The 21,625-nt window shown below is 44.2% G+C and overlaps 2 protein-coding genes across 2 annotated transcripts in view; one reads left to right on the forward strand and one right to left on the reverse strand.

Annotated features, from left to right (window-relative positions):
* Positions 1–17,625, reverse strand: part of WIF1 (WNT inhibitory factor 1) — a 40,781-nt gene extending 23,156 nt beyond the window's left edge. Inside the window, exons 1-2 of the mRNA XM_064731105.1 lie at positions 17,443–17,625; positions 17,212–17,351 (exon numbers count right to left, since the gene is read on the reverse strand). Of these exons, the coding sequence (XP_064587175.1) occupies positions 17,212–17,351; positions 17,443–17,578 (276 nt within the window). The 5' untranslated portion in view covers positions 17,579–17,625. The remainder of the gene's footprint in view (positions 1–17,211; positions 17,352–17,442) is intronic.
* LOC135458384 (atherin-like) lies at positions 17,577–19,822 on the forward strand. Its single transcript, XM_064733512.1, has 3 exons — positions 17,577–17,761; positions 17,851–18,264; positions 19,540–19,822. The coding sequence occupies exons 1-3, from the start codon at positions 17,577–17,579 to the stop codon at positions 19,820–19,822; spliced, it is 882 nt and encodes a 293-aa protein (XP_064589582.1).
* The last annotated feature ends 1,803 nt before the right edge of the window (positions 19,823–21,625 follow it).

Raw genomic sequence — 21,625 nt, forward strand, 5'->3', positions numbered from 1 at the left:
GCACTGACAAAGGACTTATGGCTTGACTTCAGGAAGCACTCAAGGAGAAGTATGCTTTACTTCTGTGGACAATCTTTGTTTGAGATCCTCAGAAAGGCAAGGACCCCTGCAGACCTTGTGTGGACAGTCTGGGGAGCTGGTGCTTTCAGGCAGCAGGTAGCCCCAAGCAGCTGCCCTTTAACAGTTCCCCATGTGGGTAAAGCAGAGAGAGGAAATTTCACTTTAGGCAAATAATTCCTTGGTCGGGATTAACTTTTATGGAGTTTGAATGGCTGTTTTCTATAAATCAGAGGAATTTAAAAGGTTATAAAAATAATGAAGCCCTCTAACAAGTATTGTAGAAAACATCTGTCGGCAGTTTGGTTTTAAATGATATACAGTTAAAATTCCTACAGATCTCCTTTCCTTGGTTCAAGATCTACTGCACTGAACCTCTTCTATCATTCAGATGACATGTTGTTTCTCACTGATTTTTCTTTCATGTTTTATCAAAGAACTCACAATAGTATGCTTTATATTTTCTTCATTTTACACGATAGACATAGAATTGTAGTACCTAAAGCAAAGCAGAGTAGCTTGAACTGTTGTATGTTATGGTTCAATAACCAAATTAAATCTACACCCTTTCTAATTAAGAAGCAAATGTATGTTAACTTTGAAAGTAGATGTGAGAAATTGACTATATTTTCTTCTCATTATTTTAAAGAGATCAATGCTGAATGTTCTTTTATCAATTAAATGACAAATATATCTTAATGCCAATTTTCTATATTTAAAGGAAGAGACACATCAAAGAAGTTCCTTTTTATCCCAGATCCATGAATATTTCTGGCTATGCACACACTGGAAGATTCTACCCTGCATTATCCATAGCAGATGCTCACAGCTGCATATGCCATAAATAAAGTCACGAAGTGAGACAATGTATGTGTTTGTTAGGTGTTTACAGCATGGACCATTGCTTCTCCAAGATATTCACTGCATTAGGTCAGAGAAGCTGGTCTGTGCTCCAAGATGAAGCATGAAGCAAAGTGAGATTAATTCCAACAAATATTATCTGTACTGTGCATACCAGGCTATTGAAGGAGTCTGGCAGAGTAGGAATTTGTACATACACGTGAGCGTTTTGTTACTGCACTGCAGTCTAGACACTGCTGTCATGAACAACATAATGGGGCTCCCTTAGACAAGCAGATAATAAAGTGTCTGCCTACAGACTGCCCATTTTTGTGCTAGGGACAGAACCCATGAATTGGTCCTGTCACAGAGTGGGTAAACCATTTTTCACACCTCAGTGTAACACTCAGAAACTTGCTGTCAGCCTCAAGAGGTAGACTTAAAATGGGAGGCATGCTCAACAACATGAAGCAGTACTGAAACCTGCTCTGAGAAAATCAGTTTACATAGAAGACAGGGTAATCTGACTGTCTTCCAGTATCAGCTGCTGAGGGTGTGGGAATGGACTGAAGCAGCAGGGTTAAAAAAACAGAGATGCACACAAAAGGAGGAATAGAGATATTTGCTCTTTCAAATAAATAAAAAAAATGACATTAACTAGAACTCAGAGAAATGGGAAACCTCAAAGAAAAATACATTATGTGACATTAGTAATTAGACAATGCTGTGGTGAAATGCTCACAAATCTGTAGAGCCTCTTCTATGCCTGCTTTCTTCTCATTAAGGAAATCATGGCAGATTGAAGAAAATCCATGTACAAGAGGGAAGGAAGACTTTTTAACAATAGAGTGCATCCCTGCACGAAACTTTCAACAATAACTACTTGTGGTTTTAATGGTTTTAGAAGAATGGTATAAAACTCTGACTTTGCCAATGGAAGATGACTAACTGGTGCTTAATGTCTCCTGTGGCATTCAGCTGTGGATGGCAGATCAGGTCCTCCAACAAAATGATTTATGAAATTGGAGAAGTGAAATTCATCGTGTTTTTTAAAAGAAGCCTCATATTTTGAAAGGTGACATTACAGGGCTCCAAAAATGCTTTGCACTGGGGAGATGGTCTGAAATCTTTCAGAATACATCAGCTTTTCCTCCAAATATTGAGAAAACAATTTCTATTAAGATAAGTAATATGAAAAAATCACTTCCAAGAAGCTTGGTGAGGTCACAACATAATAGATTTAGATTATATTTGCATTGTTTCTGGCAGTTGTCTGCTCTTTGGGAGACATGGGAAACAGGGCTCCTACTCAGTCATTTTGAGCAAATATTTTCTCTTACCAGAAGCTGAGTTCTGGAGGCTCTAGCATTTGAAGCAGTCATTTGAAAGCAATCTCAGACTGGAAGCTGAAGGGCTTGCTAGAAAGACTGGGGTTTGAGAAGAACAGAGTTGAAAAGGAAAAATCCAAGTATACCAGCCGAGCATTAACTCTGAAAATCATCATCATGCCTAAAAAGCAGGCTCCTGAAACAGAGGGACAAATAAAAGCCTAGAACACATTCCTGTCCATCATTAGCCTGCTAATGACAGTGCAGTTTTGGTTTAGATCAGAGGCAAGCCTTGATGCAGCAGGAACCTGCAGTGGGGACAGTGGGGCTGTCCCACTAGGCTGGAGCCTTGGTGGAGCCTTTGCACTTGTGCAAAGGGATGCACAGCAACCTCCAGATTAAGCACAAGCACGTGGAGACAAAGGCATGCAGCATGCATGGTTTCTTAAAACAGTCACAACAAATTTACAGCTCCTCAGTGATGAAAGTCTGGGAGTTTCTCATTCCTCTCTCTTGCTTTATTTGGAAACAAAGAAAGCAACCAACTTCCCATATTTAGAGCTTTTTTTGTTTAACACATTTTCTGTAGTGCATTTTAGTGCAGCTTCACTAAATTACTTTTGAAAAAAAATTAAGCTGAAAGAAGACAAAACCACTAAGGTTTTGACAAATATGCAGTTAATTATGTCTTGAAAATTTCTAGCAAGGAATGCTACTTCTCTGCATGAACCAGGCCTGGTGCACAAGCTTCCTTTAAATTGTTTTCTCTCATGTCTTACAGATGAAAATTAGATAATTCTGCTTTGGGGAAGGGGAGAGAAGCAAACAGTACACCAAAAAGAGATATACCATTAAGAGTTCAGATTTAAAGTAAGTAAAACACACACAAGCCTTTGCTATCTTCAACAAAACATATTGGTCCGGTATCCTGAAAGATATTCTCCTGAAAAGTTAATTCTTGTTCCAGCACAGCAAGGGCTAATTCATTCTTTGTTCACCTAGGAAAAGATTAGTGCTCTCTCTGGTGGACATTTAATGATCATGGACATTTAAAATGCCCACCTCCCAAAGCTAATAAAAATGGAGAAAATTATTATTGCCCTTAGAGAAAAAAATACAAAAAACACTGTCTCGTCAGGTTACTTCCTAAGAAAACAAGTCTTTGCAGGCCTGCCACTGCCACCTGCAACACTTCTATGTGGCTCTATGTACACTGAGAAAAACCCACAGGGCTATTGTCTCTCCCTCACAGCTTGAAAAGTAAGTGAATAGCTTGGTTGGCTGATCCTGGGTGGGCACCTTTAGATTATAGTCTGTTTACAGTTTCAGGCTTTGGATAGATTTATTGATAATTAATATTTACCCTGAAAATTCTTCACAAGGAATGTAAAATAATTTCAATAAAATCTTTACAATTAGGGAAGTGATGGCACTAACAAGCATTGAGGTTAGTTATGATGGGGATCTGAACAGACACTATATTTAGTTAAGCAGAATAGTTCTAAGAGCAAAAATGTAAAGCTTAGAGATGGTGGCTCATCTGATGCAATGAGGGAAAGCTCACAGACTAAGAACAAGCTAATCCACCTCTTGAATGGTGGTAAACATGGATAATGCATACAGATTCATTTTGGCCACGCTTCAAACTTCCAACTCTTTGTTCTTAAGCCTCACAGAATAGCTTTGAAGTTGAGGATAAAGCTCCTCTAGCACACCATTACCAAAGAACAACCTTCTGATTATGATCTCATGAAAGTGTAATCAATTACTTACACAAGTTAAAAGCATGGCAAACAGCAAAGGTCACATAATTGGCCTTTATTGAGTCCATGTGTTTCTATCTTGGCTTTAACTGGCACTCCTGTGTAATAAATATAAATATCTCTCTTCAAATGTAAGCAGTGAACCTTCTCAATAGTTATGAAATCTCACAGCAGCTTCTGTCAGATGGGAGTCCTTCAAGCGTTTCGAAGAGGGATGCCTCCACTTTTGTGTACCCATGTGACAGAAAGTTTGCAGCACCTCTAACTGAGAGTTTCTTTATTTATTGCTCAGCAGATACTGGTCTTCAGCCTTATTTTACAGGAAGACTAGTGTTTAAAATTGGAAAATATGCAAAAACTCAACTCTGTCCTGACTAGCCATTAAGAAAGACTTTTTTAACACTACTCTCTTTTAATACCTACTGCATGGATTTTCAAATACATTTTTTGTGAAAATTGAGAGTAATTTTTTTCTTATTTCATAGGCTGTCGTTGATCAAAGCAAATTCTAGATACTACTGTGAAAGAAGAACTAAATTCACTACTAAGTGCTTTCTAAGTGTATCTGAAAAGGAACATGTGTGTTTGCTGTTGTACCTGGAATCACACCAATTTTTCTACTGAATGAAGACTCTGCTAAGTGGACATATATTGCTGTCATATTTCCACATACTACAGAGGTGCCACAGAGTTCTGTCCTCCATAACTATACCCTGAATTATTCAAAGCATGATGGACTTCTCTTCTGAGTAAAGTAAGGAAGAATAATCCTATTCCCAGTTTCTGGTGGGAATCTGCACAGGTTCTACAAACAGCTTTTCTGTCTTCTGGACTGTTTCCATAGGCAGGGTCAGCACAGATTCAGCCCTTGTTACAGTACCTGCCTCACAGGTCCAGTTTTCTGAGCTGAGGTCCAGTGTATTTCCCAGCATTTAAATGAAGCATCTTGTTTAAAACCAGCTCATCCTTGACTTCCTGTACACTCAAAGGACAGAGACCAGTGCTTGCAGAAGAAAGTTTAGCCCAGCTAGAATCTGATTTACCTGCTGTCTTGAACCACCTTTCTTTCCCTCCCTGGGTGCAGGTGGAGTCTATCTGCAGCATAGGCATCTTCACAAAGCCTGGACTCTGCTGCCTTGACAGAGGGTCAAGCTGAGCTTCCAGATAAACCTTTTAAACACACTTGCAGGAATAAGACCCATTAAGAAAGGCAGGAAGTTTATTTTGAGAAAACTACATCATTCTGTTGTGTTTTTTTTTTATTCTGGATAACATGACCTATCCTGTGTCAGTCTAAATCCTGGCAGGGAGGGCTGGCAGCTAAAAGTTCCCAAGAATCTTTTGTAGAAACCCTAACATCATTTTTATTAGAGAAAATGCATGAGGAACGGCAGCCTCAGAAATGAATGTGTGGACCTCCCCAAGCTCAAATTTACCTGGATTCTTGCTAAGATCAGAGCTATAACTTACTCCTTGATGAATATCTGTGGTAAATCTGGTCTGCTGTTGCAGACTGGGACCAAATTGTTCTTTTTGCCACTCAATGTATTACAGATATGTTGACAATCCCTAATTTGTGCTGGTGTCATAGGCTGCTGGAGATTCCCCAAATACCCTAAAGCAGCCTTTATCAATGAATGAAGTGAGTAACACTGGGCTCCACAGCATTTTCAGGAAGAAAAAAATTGCTGGAGGGGAACAATGTCCCACACCACAAACCTTGCTGAGCAGTCAGGTCTGCTCTCTACATCACTACAGGGCACAGAAATGGCTGAAGAATCTCAGTGTGATCCATTACCTACTCTAAATCAGGAAGGGAGAAAGACCTCACTCCACTTACTTCAGTCTTTGCAGTCAAGGACAGGAACACATACATATAAACCTAGAGACAGATGTTTCTGTTGGAGTTGTTGGGTTTGGGAAGAGGTGGAAAAGCAACAGATTTTACAAGAAGTTGCAGAGATTGTGAGCTTTTTACCCCCGGGTCACCCTTCCTCCTGCCCAGAAACTCTCAGATATCTTGTCCTTTAAAGTATTTCCTAATTAACATAATATAATAAATTTATACGGTTTGATTGTATTTTACAGGATGAGGAAGCCCTTACTTTTGGAGGAATAAAGGTATTATATAAATAGGATATGCCTGTTGAAATGTTTTATGTCTAATTCTGGTGTCAGGTGATTCATAGAATCATAGAATGAAAGTAGCAGTGGCATCATGATACTATAAAAATTATGGAGTTTACTGTAAATATTTGAAGAGACAACTAAAAAGGATTAACTAAGCAGGATATTCACATAGATACAATTCAAATCTGGATGCTGTCAGTGGGCAGGATAAGGCGCAGACTTTTTCCCATCAAAGGAAAGTTACAGTTAGATCAGGTAAAAATGTGAAACCCATGGTTCTTGATGTGATGAAGACTTCTAATTTTTGCCCTTAAGGATCAGGATAAGCTGCTCCATCCTGTACCTAACACCAACAGGTCACAGGTCTGATCAGAGGGAATCAACATGTTGGGTTACAATCTTTCAGCCACCCTGCCTTGCCAATACAGAAGTCAGATCAAGCCTATGCAATATAAATAGAGGTTCCTGCGCAAAACAGGAAGGAAGGAAGGAAGTGGCGGAAGGAAGGAAGTGGCGGCAGGAAGTGGCGGAAGGAAGGAAGGAAGTGGCGGAAGGAAGGAAGTGGCGGAAGGAAGTGGCGGAAGGAAGGAAGGAAGTGGCGGAAGGAAGGAAGTGGCGGAAGGAAGGAAGGAAGTGGCGGAAGGAAGGAAGTGGCGGAAGGAAGGAAGTGGCGGAAGGAAGGAAGGAAGTGGCGGAAGGAAGTGGCGGAAGGAAGTGGCGGAAGGAAGTGGCGGGAGGAAGGAAGGAAGTGGCGGAAGGAAGTGGCGGAAGGAAGTGGGAAGGAAGTGGCGGAAGGAAGTGGCGGAAGGAAGGAAGTGGCGGAAGGAAGGAAGTGGCGGAAGGAAGGAAGTGGCGAAGAAGGAGAAGGAAGGAAGGAAGGAAGGAAGAAGGAAGGAAGGAAAAGGAAGGAAGGAAGGAAGGAAGGAAGGAGAAGGAAGGAAGGAAGGAAGGAAGAGGAAGGAAGGAAGGAAGGAAGAGGGAAGAAGGAAGGAAGGAAGGAAGGAAGAAGTGGCGAAGGAAGGGAAGGAGGAAGGAAGAAGGAAGTGGCGGAAGGAAGGAAGGAAGGGAAGGAAGGAAGGAAGTGGGAAGGAAGGAAGGAAGGAAGTGAAGGAAGGAAGGAGAAGGGCGGAAGGAAGGAAGGAATGGAGGAAGGAAGGAAGAAGGAACGGAAGGAAGTGGCGGAAGGAAGTGGCGGAAGGAAGTGGGAAGGAAGGAAGGCGGAGAGGAAGGAGAAGGAAGGGAAGGAAGAAGAAGGAAGGAAGGAAGGAAGAGAAGGAAGGAAGGAAGGAAGGAAGGGAAGAGGAAGGGAAGGAAGTGGCGGAAGGAAGGAAGGAAGGAAGGAAGTGGAAGGAAGGAAGGAAGTGGCGAAGGAAGGAAGGAAGTGGCGGAAGGAGGAAGGAAGTGGCGGAAGGAATGGGGAAGGAAGAGGCGGAAGAAGGAAGGAAGAGCGGAAGGAAGGAAGGAAGGAAGGAAGGAAGGAAGGAAGAAGGAAGGAAGGAAGGAATGGCGGAAGGAAGGAAGGAAGGAAGGAAGTGGCGGAAGGAAGGAGGAAGTGGGGAAGGAAGAAGGGAAGAAGGAAGTGGGGAAGGAAGGAGGAAGTGGCGAAGGAAGGGGGAAGAGGAGGAAGGAAGGGAAGGAAGTGGGAAGGAAGGAAGGAAGTGGCGGAAGGAAGATGGCGGAAGGAAGGAAGTGCGGAGGAAGTGGGAAGGAAGGAAGGAAGGAAGGAAGGAAGGAAGGAAGGAAGGAAGGAAGGAAGGAAGGAAGGAAGGAAGGAAGGAAGGAAGGAAGGAAGGAAGGAAGAAGGAAGGGAAGGAAGGAAGGAAGGAAGGAAAGGAAGAAGAAGAAGGGGAAGGAAGGCGGAAGGAAGGAAGGAAGGAAGGAAGGAAGGAAGGAAGGGAAGGAATGGAGAGGAAGGAAGGAAGGAAGGAAGGAGAGGAAGGAAGGAAGGAAGGAAGGAAGGGGGAAGGAAGGAAGAGGAGGAGAGGAAGGAAGGAAGGAAGGAAGAAGAGAAGAAGTGCGGAAGGAAGGAATGGCGGAAGGAAGGAAGGAAGGAAGTGGCGGAAGGAGGAAGGAAGGGGAAGGAAGGATGGAAGGGAAGGCGGAAGGAAGGAGGAAGGAGGAAGGAGGAAGGAAGGAAGGAAGGAAGAAGGAAGAAGGAAGGAGGAAGGAAGGAAGGAAGGAAGGAAGGAGGAAGGAAGGAAGTGAAGGGGAAGGAAGGAAGGAAGGAAGGAAGGAAGTGGCGGAAGGAAGGAAGGAAGGAAGGAAGGGCGGAAGGAAGGGAAGGAAGTGGCGGAAGGAAGGAAGGAAGTGCGGAAGGAAGTGGAGGAAGGAAGGAGGAAGGAAGAAGAGGAGGAAGGAAGTGGGAAGGAAGAAGGAGGAAGGAAGGAAGGAAGGAAGGAAGGAAGGAGGAAGAAGGAAGGAAGGAAGGAAGGAAGGAGGAAGGAGGAAGGAAGAAGGAAGAAGGAGAAGGAAGGAGAAGGAAGGAAGGAGGAAGGAAGGAAGTGGGGAAGGAAGTGGCGGAAGGAAGTGGCGGAAGGAATGCGAAGGAAGTGGCGGAAGGAAGGAAGGAAGGAAGGGGAAGGAAGAAGGAAGGAAGGGAAGAGGAAGGAAGGGAAGGAAGGAAGGGAAGGAAAGGAAGGAGGAAGGAAGGGAAGGAAGGAGGAAGGAAGGAAGGAAGGAAGGAAGGAAGGAAGGAAGGAGGAAGGAAGGAAGGAAGGAAGGAAGGAAGGAAGCGGAAGGAAGGAAGAGGAAGGAAGAGAAGGAAGGAAGGAAGAGAAGGAAGGAAGGAAGGAAGGAAGGAAGGAAGGAAGGAAGGAAGGAAGGGGAAGGAAGGAAGGAAGGACAGGAAGGAAGGAAGGAAGGAAGGAGGAAGGAGAAGGAAGGAAAGGAAAAGGAAGGAAGGAGGAGGAAGGAAGGGAGAGGAAGAGGAAGGAAGGAAGGAAGGAAGGAAGAGGAAGGAAGGAAGGAAGGAAGGAAGGAAGGAAGGAAGGAAGGAAAATGGCGGAAGGAAGTGGCGGAAGGAAGGCGGAAGGAAGGAAGGAAGTGGCGGAAGGAAGTGGCGGAAGGAGAAGGAGGAAGGAAGAAGTGGCGGAAGGAAGTGCGGAAGGAAGGAAGGAAGGAAGCGGAAGGAAGGAAGGAAGGAAGGAAGGAAGGAAGGAAGAAGGAAGGAAGGAAGGAGGAAGGAAGGAAGGAAGGAAGGAAGGAAGGAAGGAAGGAAGGAAGGGAGAAGGAAGGAGGAAGGAAGGAAGTGGCGGAAGGAATGGAAGATGGCGGAAGGAAGGGCGGAAGGAAGTGGCGGAAAGGAAGGAGGGGAAGGAAGGAAGATGGAAGGAAGGAAGGAAAGGGAAGGAAGGGCGGAAGGAGGCGGAAGGAAGGAGGAGGGAAGGAAGGGGAAGGAAGGGGAAGGAAGGAAGGAAGGAAGGAAGGGAAAGGAAGAAGAGGAAGGAAGGAAGGAAGGAAGGAAGGAAGGAAGGAAGGAAGGAAGGAAGGAAGGAAGGAAGGAAGAGGAAGGAAGGAAGGAAGGAAGGAAGGAAGGAAGGAAGGAAGGAAGGAAGGAAGGAAGGAAGGAAGGAAGGAGGAAGGAGGAAGGAAGGAAGGAAGGAAGGAAGGCGGAAGGAAGGAAGTGGCGGAAGGAAGTGGCGGAAGGAAGGAAGTGGCGGAAGGAAGGAAGTGGCGGAAGGAAGGAAGGAAGGAAGTGGCGGAAGGAAGTGGCGGAAGGAAGTGCGGAAGGAAGTGGCGGAAGGAAGTGGCGGAAGGAAGTGGCGGAAGGAAGTGGCGGAAGGAAGGAAGGAAGGAAGGAAGGAAGGAAGGAAGGAAGGAAGGAAGGAAGGAAGGAAGGAAGGAAGGAAGGAAGGAAGGAAGGAAGGAAGGAAGGAAGGAAGGAAGGAAGGAAGGAAGGAAGGAAGGAAGGAAGGAAGGAAAAAAGCCAGCGCAAAGCAAAACAAAACAAAAATATCAATCAAGGTAACTGCCAATGTGCTTTGCTAGCAAATCAATTCTCAGCTCTTAGTGTGTTATGCATATCATCTGTTGCTCATGATTACAGACCCAGATAACTGCATTTTGCCTCTTCTTCCTCTCTGAAGTATGCTCTGCTGTGCAACCTGCCTGTTCTCCCTGACAGTCTCCGCGAGGAATATTGCAGCCACATAACTGCTTGCAGAAACTTTATCTATGTGTGGCTTCACAACAGGAAAATAAATTTGTTTCAACCTAGTAAGTCAAGTAGACTCTGTTTCAACAGCTCAATTTATTTCCCAAAACCTCTGCAAGAAAGATAACTGGCTAAGGCTCAAACTTGGCAAAATGAGACCAGTGTTTGCTGCAGTTTAGAAGCAACAGGTTGAAGTTGGGACTTGTACTCCTTACTGAAGGTGTTCAGTGGACTTGATTATTTACCTATGAGGATTTAAGTCTCCAATTCCCTTTGGCTGTATCAATATTCACACATTTGCAAGTTGAGGGCAAGGAGAAAATATTGCAGGAAGAGCTTAACTTCTGCTCATCAACAAGTTGCGATTTGTCCATGTCTTCCACGGGTTCTGAGAAAAATCAGGTTCATAATCACAGTACTGAAAGCTCTGTTCTCTGATGGTCAGGATGGTCCAAGAGCCTGCCCTCTGCTTCTCTGGACAGCTGTTATTGCAAAGGCTGGCCCTCTGGCTCTTGCTCCTGGTTTCTGTGCTTCAGTGTTCAGAGCTGGTGACAGATCTTCTCATTAGTGGGCTGCTGTTTGGGAGTTTATTTTGCCTGGTGATGGGCCAAAACCTGGGGCTGGGAGATTGCCAGGTTTGATGTCAGGCGTATTTATTTCCTTTAGGATCAGCTGGGTTTAGCTAGCTTTTCATCCAGGCAAAGGGGCAACTTCAGAGGATTTGTGGGACCAGCTCTGAAAGCAGTATTGGTCTTCAAGTTATTTATTGAAGTATTTAGCACCAATGACAGCAAGTGCTGAAGCAGCTCAAAGGTAATTGCCCATTTTTCCTTGTATGGCCAAAAAAAGATGGACTCCACCAGCTGATTGGAAAACAAAGCAAACTTTTATTCTAGATGCAAAAAAAATACCCTGAGGTTTTCTTATTGTAAGGCTGGGAAAAAAAATCTACCCCAAATCATTGAAAGCCAGTGCTAAGGTGTTCTATGAACAGAACATACTGGTGGTGGACTTCAGGTATCATGGCTGCGTAAAGCTTCCTAATGCCTCTGTACAACAGTATCAGTGTCTTTCCTTCATTTATGTTTGGGTTTTTTTGAGGCAGATTTTGGGTTGCTGCTTCACTGTGAGTATGAGACCCAGGACTGACCTCTGAGGTGGACCACTAGCAACTGGTCTCCAGCTGGAGCAATGCACCTTGCTCATCTAAGTGCCACTTCTCACTTCTGCAGCTGGAGTGTGGTGGGAGGCAGTGCTGAAGGCTGGGCTCCGTCAGGCACAGCCCTGCCAGCCAGTCAAGGTGGGTATTACATTTCCACCACGTCAGGGCTACAGTTCACTAATGCAGTGAAAAGCTCGGCCACAAATAAACTGTCAAAAAGCAAACAAAAACCTCCCAGCAAAATGAAAAAATCCACAATGGTAAAAGAGATTAGTACAAGTAAAGCAGAATCTTTCAGATGGTGCAATTTGTATAGAAAAAGGCAAATAAAAGAAGAACAAATCCTAACAAGTCAAATGTAAACTCACAGGAAGGCAAAACAAAAGAGATTTTGAGATGCATTTTCTTGAAAGCTTTAAATATCAGGTACTCATTGTTCTGACCTAAGGTATCCAGCTCTTGAAATTCTGTTCAATGTGATGCAAATATCCCCTACATAATAGTTTTGAAAACTCTGGGGCACACCATATTCCTCACATATCTGCATGCCCTAGGAAGAGTGTGGTTCCTTACAGGTGCTTTGTATGTACATAAGCCACTTGGCTAGAATCAAGTTGTAGCTACCCCAAAAAAAACCTCTTTGGAAAGTGTGAAAGCAAGAGAAGATGTTAATATATGAAAAAAACTTTCAATTAGTTCAGTTAGTTCTCATTTTTGTTAGTTTTTTCTCTATAGCATTACTTGTTAATGGCATCAACTTTAGACCACTAAGAACATACCTGTGAAACAGTCTGTAAAAAGAGGTGATGTTGCCAGAAAACATTTTCATTTCCACAAATAAAGAGAAACAGAGGAAGGCAACACAAGAGGAAAGCCTGGATTCTCTTTTTCAGAAAAATTGTTAGAAATACAGGGAATGAAATCTGTACAATTTCACAAAATATAGACTTGAAGTTTGGGATGTCCTTGTTCGTTCCAATGCTTTTCAACAGTTATGTTTTACATTGCAGCTACTACTGTAGAACTAGTGAAAATACTTTATGACTAGCTTATTTTTTGTTAAAAATGGATTATTTATAGAAATGATAAACAATGAAATCTTGAAGAACAGTTTACTTAACACAGGTTTACACTGCTGTGTAAAAAGAATAATTGTGTAGTTTACACACATGCCATGTAAATTACTATGGAAACCAGATGCAGCTTACACTACAAGGTGCCTTGTAACTCATCTCTGCTGAGCAATAAATCCCCCTTTTCTTCTTGGCAAAACTTTGAGAAACTTTACTGCTGTTTTCTATCAGCAGATAGAACAGATGGCTGGCACATGCCTGCTCCACTAAGAAAGTAGGATCTCGACAGTATTACTTTGATCCCTGGTGGCATGTCTACAACACTGAGACGCAAAATACCACAGCTGAATAGAATCTAAATATTAAAGGTTTGGAGCTGTGCTTTTGATTTGAGAACCCCCTGTCTAGAAATCATGCTCACAGTATGTAAACATCTTCACATTCCACATAGAAATTTTGGTACAGAGGTCAGAAAACAAAGTATTTCCCCAGTTTGGTGACATGGAAGTGCAGTGAAGGTACCACTGAAAATCACAAAAGTGTGAGTTTACGCAATTACCTTGACCAAACTTCGAGAAGAGCCATACTTTCATTGGAAAAAATCTCCTAAATTTTGCATATTAGACTTTTTTAAGCTGAAAAGCATCACTGTAATGACTAGTTATGAATAAGATATTTACAAAAAAATTCAGCAGTTTCTTTGAAGAAAAAAATTCCTTTGAAGAATAAGGTTTTGAAATTCAATACTTTATGTTTTCTTTCAGTTTACCAGGGAAATAGCCATGTTTGACTGGAGCACATTATTGCACCACTAATGCCTTAAAATTGGTGGCCTGCTAGCTTTCCTCTGAGCAAGGAAACAAATCTTCCCCCAGCATAGCTGGATATTCCATTTTTTCTTTATGGCCAGGCTACATCTCAGCAATATAAGACAATTTCAGACAACTCAGCTGAGCTATTCAGGGCTGATGGTCACATTGCTGAGATCAGAACCAGCCTCTAGGAGCTGTTAACTACACAGCATTCCTGACCTTCACTTTACAATATAGAAATGATGATAGAAAATGCGCTGAAGACTACATTCCCTCTTTCTCAGAGGTGGGCACCTTTTTGATTGACTCAAGGTTGTCAATAATTCTTTGAGACTTATTTTAGATGTCATGTTATGCATTCAACCACTCACCAGGAGAGGAATTATAGGCTACTCATAACATAGCGGGGAGGGGGAAGTGAGCCACCACAATAATTCATCTGACCACAAATACTTCTCCCATATCTGAAAGGAAAAAAACAGCCTGGGCAGGTTGTGGCCCAGATTGAGTCTTTCTCTGGATCAGACCAGAGAATGCTACACAACAAAATTTCCAACTTGCTTTTTGGTTTATTTTTTTCACCTCCTGTCTAATAAATCAACTGGGCTGCTTCTCTGTCGCTGAGCATTTGCTCTTTGGGAAATAATCAACTTTTAATATGGTTCTCTTCTACCAATATTCTCCAGGATGTGAACCTAATTTTGCAGCTGTCAGAATGCCCACTGAAAGTTAAAATACATGTTGGGTTTTGTAGATTTGGAGATTAAATACTTGTCACAAATTCTTAAATGTTGTAGAGATTATGTTATCACTGAAATCTTTGGTAACTTTCACTAGGGGACACATGTGGAAAACATGTAAACATGTTGCAGCATTAATCACTGTGATAGGGTTTCACTGGGAAGCTTTTTAGCTCAATCTTCCACAGAGGACAAGACCACTAAAAGCCATTGTATTTTCTTTTGGAAAAACCATCCAGAGTAAGAGCAAGAAGCACACCAGTGAGCTCTAGTGGTTACATGGATGCATGCTATATACTACATATTATCACTGATTTTTGCTTTTTTAAACCTTTCAATTCAAAGAAATTTGCAACTGTCAATTTATGCAGATTACATTTTTAAAGAGAACATAGTACCTCTAATGTTATGCTTTAATTTAAAAGTAGAAGCATAAAGTGCATAAAAACATGACAATCCCATTTTTCAGTACTTTAACATTCTTGTCATCCGTGGCTCATCCTGATTTCACTAGCAAAAAACCTATATATCCAGCACCCTCAGATCCTTAAATTTTGGGTTTCCCCCTATATTTCTTAATGATTAATTAGAAGTAGTGGACTAGCAACTAAAAGTGACTAATGCTTTTTTTTGGTCAATGCTTTCTAGTGAAAATTATTTTGTTTGCTTATCAAACTAAATCTTTTTCACATAAAATGCATTCAGGACACAAAGGTCACTACATCAGAACTCACTACTTAAATGTAGTGAGTTTCAAGCACTTCTGTTTCCACAGAATACAAATGCAATCTAGTCCTTAAAATGTGCCTTTCAAGAAGCCATTTTTGAGTTAGAATATTCAGCCATGCAGGACTGAGAAGCATTGCCACTCCCTGGGTTGAATTATTTACTCACCTCACACCTGGATTATCATTTATCCCAGGAGCAGGTAGATGGGATCTGCCCACTGGATATTTATACATCCTAAAGTGCCCTGCGGGGGATCTCAGGTGCGGTGGGTTGACCTTGTCTGGCTGCCAGACACCCACCCAGCTGCTCTCTCAGTCCCCCATCTTGTTGATATCAGGACCAGGAACTGTGTAATGCCATGGACATCCTGCACCTACTCAGGAGAAGCCTTGTATCTGTAGACCCAAAAAGGGTCTAGCTATTCCTAGAGGTGGGGCATATAGTACTGGGAGCCCCCAGACCTTGGAGTCCCAGAGAAACATCTTCAAATTTCAACTGGGATACAGGGTCAAGAGGCCTATAAGGCACAACACCCACAGAAGCATTATTTCAGTTTTACCAAACAGGAGGCAACAGTATGCTAGTTAACAGCTACTTTGCAGAAAGCAGTCTAGCACTTCAGCATTTCAAATGCCTTTCTTTTTTCAAAAGGTACTAGTTTCCATTTCTTTTCCTTCTTCCTTTCTTGCTTCTCTTTTCCCTTTCTCTTCTTTTCTTTTCCTCTCCTCCTTCCTTCCACTTCTCATTTTCTCTTCCCTCACTTAGGAAATTCCCAGAAAAGTACAGAATAAAGGTAGTAAGTTGTTAGCACATCCCTGGATGTGTTAATGGAAACTTCTAAGAACATGTATACTCAAAACCAAAACAGAACACTGGAAAAAAGTAAAAATGTGCTCATTTCTTCCCCTCATAAAATATTGGAAGTTCTGGAGAAACACAGAACTTTTTTAACCATTTAGGTATTTCACTTACTAATTATGCTTTGTCTAAGAGGAATTCGGTAATTTGGAAAATAGGAGGAGGACTAATGGGTCAAACACCTTTGCAGCTGCTCAGAAAGGATTTCATCCTGCAAGTGGCATCAAGCAGAACATTTTCCTATGCTGTCTTTAAGCCTGTGACTCTTCTCACCGAAATCAGTATTGGAACCACCTTTTCCTAATGACCTACCTGTAGGCAGCAAAGGAGGGAGAGCAGAGTACAAGAAGGAAATCCAAGAGGACAGTGTTCAGTCTAACACCATTAAAAAAAGAGCTAGTTTTATCATCAACAGCAACTGAAGCTGGCAGAGAAATGGAACAGAAAACACAGTTCCAAAAGACAGCAATTATTTCTAGGTATATAAATGCCAGCCCTGGGCTTACAAAGTTGTTTTCTCTGTAAAGCTTGATGAGAACGCCAAAGACCTAGAGCAAGGCAGCCTTCGTGAGCAAGTTTTGTCTCTCCACATTCACCTTCCTCTCTGGAGGAGGGGGTGAAGCACTTCCTAAACCCAAAGGCTTTGTGAGGACAGCAAGAATTGCAAGGGCATCAGACGACACCTTGAAGTCATACAAGTCCTGTAGATAGAGAACTTTCAAAACAACCAAAACCACAGCAAAATTTGTGAAGCTGCAATTAGCTGAATTATACAATCAATGATCACAATTTAAATGGAAATATTGTTTCATCTCTGCAAAGTTCTTTATTGTATAAAGACAATGTTCAGCACTGTAAAAATGAAATAATTTTATCCAGGATTTTATGCCACCGTGTTTTTTCTGTATCCATGATAATGTACACTAACAAGTTTCAGCTTTATGCAAATTCAACATATGTTGTCAGTGTGTCAAATCATACATATGTTTCTTCACAAAAATATGTCACAGATTCTTATATTTTCAACAAAAGAATCCAACAGGATTCAATAAACTGCAGATTTATGTGGTTTTGCAATTTAACTTGGAAAAATTAAGTCTACAGAAGAGAATTGCTATTTAGTAGCACTACAAATTAAGCCTGCACATTTAGTACATGGAGATCAATGAAGAGCTGTAGCGAATGTTCATAAGCTAAAGACGAAAGAAAACTGCATCCGCACAACTACCGTCCGGTACAAAATTTTACGGCAAGGACAGGCGACTGGGGTCTTCCTAGTGAGTTCAGTCTCACGTCTCACCAGCCTGAGGGTTCTCCGGCCCGGGCAGCCCGGCGCTCCCACGCACCTTCCAGCCCTTTCCCAGCGCGCTTTCCCAGTCATCCATCCCAAGGCGCTGGCAGCAATCCCTGCTCCCCGAGCCCCCCGCCCGCGCCTCGGACCCCCGCACCCAGGGCTGCCCTAGCACGCTTTGGAGAGGCTTTTCTCAACTATTCCAAGGCCAAACCACCTGCCTGGGTTTACAGATCGTCCCCCGCCCCTTGCCGCGGCCCCATCTCGGCGCCTACCCGTCCCGTTGCCTGCCAAGTGAAGTTCATGGCATGGATGCCGACGGGGATGGCGGGCATCCTCTGCTGGGCTTTCCTAAAGTCGTGGGTGAACGGGGCCATCTTCCCCTCGGACACGATCAGAATATCCTCCTCGAAGCCTGCGGAACGCAAAGGGGCGCAGTGCGCGGCAGCCCCGCCGTGCTCGGCTCCGGGCTCCCGCCCGCCGCTCGGGTCAGCGGCCGCACTTACCGATGAGCACCCGCGCCTGCTGGGCGTCGATCCACAAGTAGAGGGTGTCGGGCTGGCGCGGCGCGGCCCGCAGGCTGCAGAGGCTGAGGGCGCCGCAGAGCAGCGCGGCACAGCACAGCCGCCCCGCCGGGGCCATGCTCCCGCACCGCCCGCCCGGGGCTCGCCGGCTCCGCTGCCGCTCCTCCCTCCCTCCCTCTGCCGCGGGGCGGCCCCGGCGGGGCGGCGGCAGCGGCGGGGCGGGCGCGGGGAGGGCGGCGGGCGGCGCCGCGGGCGGCGGGGAGCGCGGGCTCGCTCGGTCCTTCCCCCGCCGCGGGGGGCGGTCAGCGCTCCGGGGCTGCGGGTGGCCGCCCGCTCCCGCAAGAGCAGAGTCGAGAGCCAGGACCGTGACACACGCCCGTTCTGTCACAGGGGACCCGTGACACCGCAGGGTCGCACTCTGCCGCGGGTCCCGCCCCCCTCCCTGTGCTCGTCCTCCCCGCAGGGGCACCCCGGCACTCCGGCCGTCACGGTGGCACCACCACGGTCGCAAATGAGTCGCTGGAGTCACTCGTGTCTGCGTGAAGAAACCAAGTCCTTGCGTAGCCGCCCCCCGGCACACGTGGGGTTCGAGTCAGAGATGGGGGGAGCATCACCCAAGCCGCAGGTGGGCGCGGTGCGGCCGCGGCTGCAGCGGGGACCCGCGACACTGCACAGGTCAGCCCTAAAGCGAGCCATCATCCGGACAGCGGCACGGGGACACGCTTCCCAGCGCCAGAGAACGACGCACAAAATGAGGCGACGTGCTAAAGGAAGAAAAGGCTTTCACCTGGCTTTTGTCCCAAGGTCTTGAGAACAGTGGAGACTGAAAAACACCGAAATGTTGCCATTTACACAGAAACTGGTACTGGCTCAATATAGAAACTTAGTAAATGATGAAAGAATCTTCTATTCAAAAAATTATTTAAATAGAATCACTCCTTCTAAAAGGAATAAAAAAAATATTATTTCTAAGTTTTCTGGATTTTTCCATTACAAAAAGAAAAGCCTCTAAAAGAAAAAAGACACAAAATTTCAAAACTTAGCAGGATAGATAAAGTTTGAGTAAAACCCCCAAGTTTTTGTCTGTAGTGTTCTGGAAGGAGTTGCAGGGTATTTTCTCCCTGTGATTACTGCTTTAGATGCTGCTGGCGCTCCATCTCATCCTGTTAGTGTGACTGCTAAAGTTACCTCGGTACTACTGCCAGGGCTGGAATTCTCTATGTAATGGACAGCAACATGAAGTTGGTCTTTCTTTTCCAGACAGATATTATTGAGTGACGTTCCCTAGTAACTTGCCCAGATGAAAAATCTTAAGTTCCAAAAACTGGAATCAGTGTATGTACTCTAACAAAAATACCTGACCTCTAGATGCTTGTTAGATAGGGGTGATTATTTGCTATTTTTTGGTTATTTAGTAGTGTGACAAGTAGGTCAAGGGAGGTGATTCTCCCCTTCTACTCTGCTCTTGTGATACCCCACTTGCAACACTGCATCCAGTTCTGAGATCCCCGGCAAAGGAAGGATGTAGAGCTGTTGGATTGAGTCCAGAGCAGGGCCATGAAGATGATGAGATGGCTGGAGCGCCTCTCTTACGAAGACAGGTTGAGAGAGTTGGGGTTGTTCATCCTGGTCAAGGCTCACAAGAGACCTTAGAGCATCTTTCCGGTACCTAGAGGCAGCCTAGAAAAGAGCCAGAGAGGGAATTGAACCAGAGAGGGAACTTCCACAGGGACCTGTAGTGATATGACAAAGAGGAATGGCTTCAATCACAAAGTGGGTAGAGAATGGCTTCAAAATCAAAGTGAGTAAGTTTAGATCAGAGAGAAATTCTTTACTGTGAGAGTGTTGAGGCCCTGGCACAGGTTACCCAGAGAAGTTGTGGATATCCCATTCCTGGAAGAGTTAGAGACCAGGATGGATGGGGCTTTGCACAACCTAGTCATAGGTGAGTTGAAACTTGAGATGATCATTCAAGTTTCCTTCCAGCCCAAACCACTCTGAGGTTCCGCGATTCGATAATTCTCATTTATTTTGTGTAAAATTCTTTTTTTATCTCGCACACTCCGCTGTGCTCCCCAGTCTGGCTGATGCGGTTGCACTGAGGGCCGTGGGTGCTGCGGCCCGGGCTGTCCCGGCCCCGCCGCTGAGGGCCGTGTGTGTGGCGGCCCGGGCTGTGCCGGTCCCGCCGCTGAGGGCCGTGGGTGCTGCGGCCTGGGCTGTCCCGGTCCCGGCCGCGGCTCTCCCTGCGGAGCGGGGCCGCCCCCTGCCGGCCGCCGCCGCCGCTGCAGCCCCGGCCGCCGCGGGGCTTCGTCCCGCAGCATGCGCTATCAGCGACCCCCCGAACAACCGCGTAAATATCTGATCCCAGTCAATGCGATTGAGCCTTCTCAGCTTGAAAATGCACAATAAATTTTAACTGTATTACAAAAGATAAATATAGTGGGGAAAAATAGTATCTGAAATGAAACTTATAGGAAGAGGTTAAATTGGACCTCAAGAAGGGCAAGAATATTTAATATTCTAATGCAAATGATTTACATTGTTACTTACGACGTAAAGGGACTTTTTAAAGATCCAGCAAAGGAAGACAATGTAATTGCCAATAACACTGGAACACAATTTCCAAAACTGTGATGATACATTTTAAACACTTATGAGTAAAAATGCAAGAGCAATTAGCTTACTTTCAGTTTGATGGGTATGTTTTTGTACCAACAGACTATCCAAGCCCAGAGACACCTCTGTAGGTGTTTTAGTGGAGTGTCTCTCCTCCAGCACCTGCCAAGGCTTAGGTGAATCCTTTGTTAGTGCTGAGACTGGCCTGTTGTACTGCAGTGCATGTGCTCTCCAGTTTCTCTCTGCTGTAGTATTGTACCACAATGAGGTTCACTGAGGGTAAGGTCTGCTAAACTTCTGCTCATAATGCCTGCTTGCATTTGATGTGGAGATCTAGATATAAGCTTGGTATAGTTCTTGATCCCTTTTTAAAACGCCTCTCCTAAGTTACACGACATATTTCAAGGAAGAATAGTCTCTTGTTAAGTGAGTTGAGAGCATTATGGAGAGAGGATTGGAATATACTTGGGGAAACAAATATTTTGTGGTTCTTTGTTTAATGAAATGGAAAACATATATGAAAACAGAATTGTGTTGTGAATATGTCTTCAAGTTCCACTAATTTTCATAAGAATGCATATATTGTGCATTTGTGGCCCGCTCTGACATTCATTGCAATTGACAGCATCCCCCTGATGACAGCCTTGGAATGAATAAATGAACGGATGGTTTGAATGATGACATATCCAGGGAAGGGTATGGATGTCAGAGCCTGATGCCCTTTGATCATCAGCTATGAATAATATAAAAGGAGGGAGAAAAAGACATAAGTAATAACAGTATTTGGCATAAATATGGCCCGAGGCAATAATCATTCCAAAGGTTATAGATGCTGCTTCACTGCAGAGGCCAGCAAGGAGAGAATTCACAACGCTCCCCTGGAGGGGAAACCACTCAAACCCCAGCTACCGTTGGTAGGTGAGCAAAAAGGCTTCTCCCAGCATGCCTTGCTGTGACATGCAGATTCAATGTATCCCATTGGCCCTTCTCCCTCATTCCACCCCTGTGCCCTCATCCCATTGGCCCTGGTGTTCTGCCCCGCCCCTCAAAATCCATATATAAACCCCTGCTTTCCCTGTCTCTGTGGCTTTTTGTCCCATGTCTTGAAATCGGAAGACAGAGTTGAACAAACACTCCTGAAAGGAGATATAATCAAAAATAAAATTGAAAAAATCCCAAAAATTTGAAATGGAATGAGCTGAAATTGGGTGCAAGGAAATAGAGCAAAACTTGCCAAAATTATTCCCTTTGAAATCCCTAAAATCAGGGAAGAAATCTGAACAAAGAGATTGAATAGAAAAGAAGAATTTAAATTTCAACAAGAAAAAAAAAAGAACCTGATAGGACTGTGGTAAATGGATTTGTAAAGAATTCTCAAAACCTGACTCAAAGCTCACACAGTCTTGTACATCTGTATGCAAATGCTAAGATAAAGTGTACTGACTTAGAAAGGCCATGGAATAGAGATGACATTGTTGAGGAGGGATTGAACAAGAAACAAGTGTCAACAAGTTTCAAAATATGGCCTTGCAAAAAAACCTAGATATTT

This window comes from Zonotrichia leucophrys, chromosome 1A (genome assembly GCF_028769735.1).
Source record: "Zonotrichia leucophrys gambelii isolate GWCS_2022_RI chromosome 1A, RI_Zleu_2.0, whole genome shotgun sequence".
Taxonomy (NCBI): Eukaryota; Metazoa; Chordata; class Aves; order Passeriformes; family Passerellidae; genus Zonotrichia; species Zonotrichia leucophrys.

Coding starts and splice junctions, on each gene's coding strand:
- LOC135458384 (XM_064733512.1), top strand. CDS start 17,577: ATGCTCCCGCACCGCCCGCCCGGGGCTCGCCGGCTCCGCTGCCGCTCC. Junction 17,762..17,850: donor TTCCCCCGCCGCGGGGGGCG/GTCAGCGCTCCG, acceptor GTTCTGTCACAG/GGGACCCGTGACACCGCAGG. Junction 18,265..19,539: donor CACCTGGCTTTTGTCCCAAG/GTCTTGAGAACA, acceptor TGTGCTCCCCAG/TCTGGCTGATGCGGTTGCAC.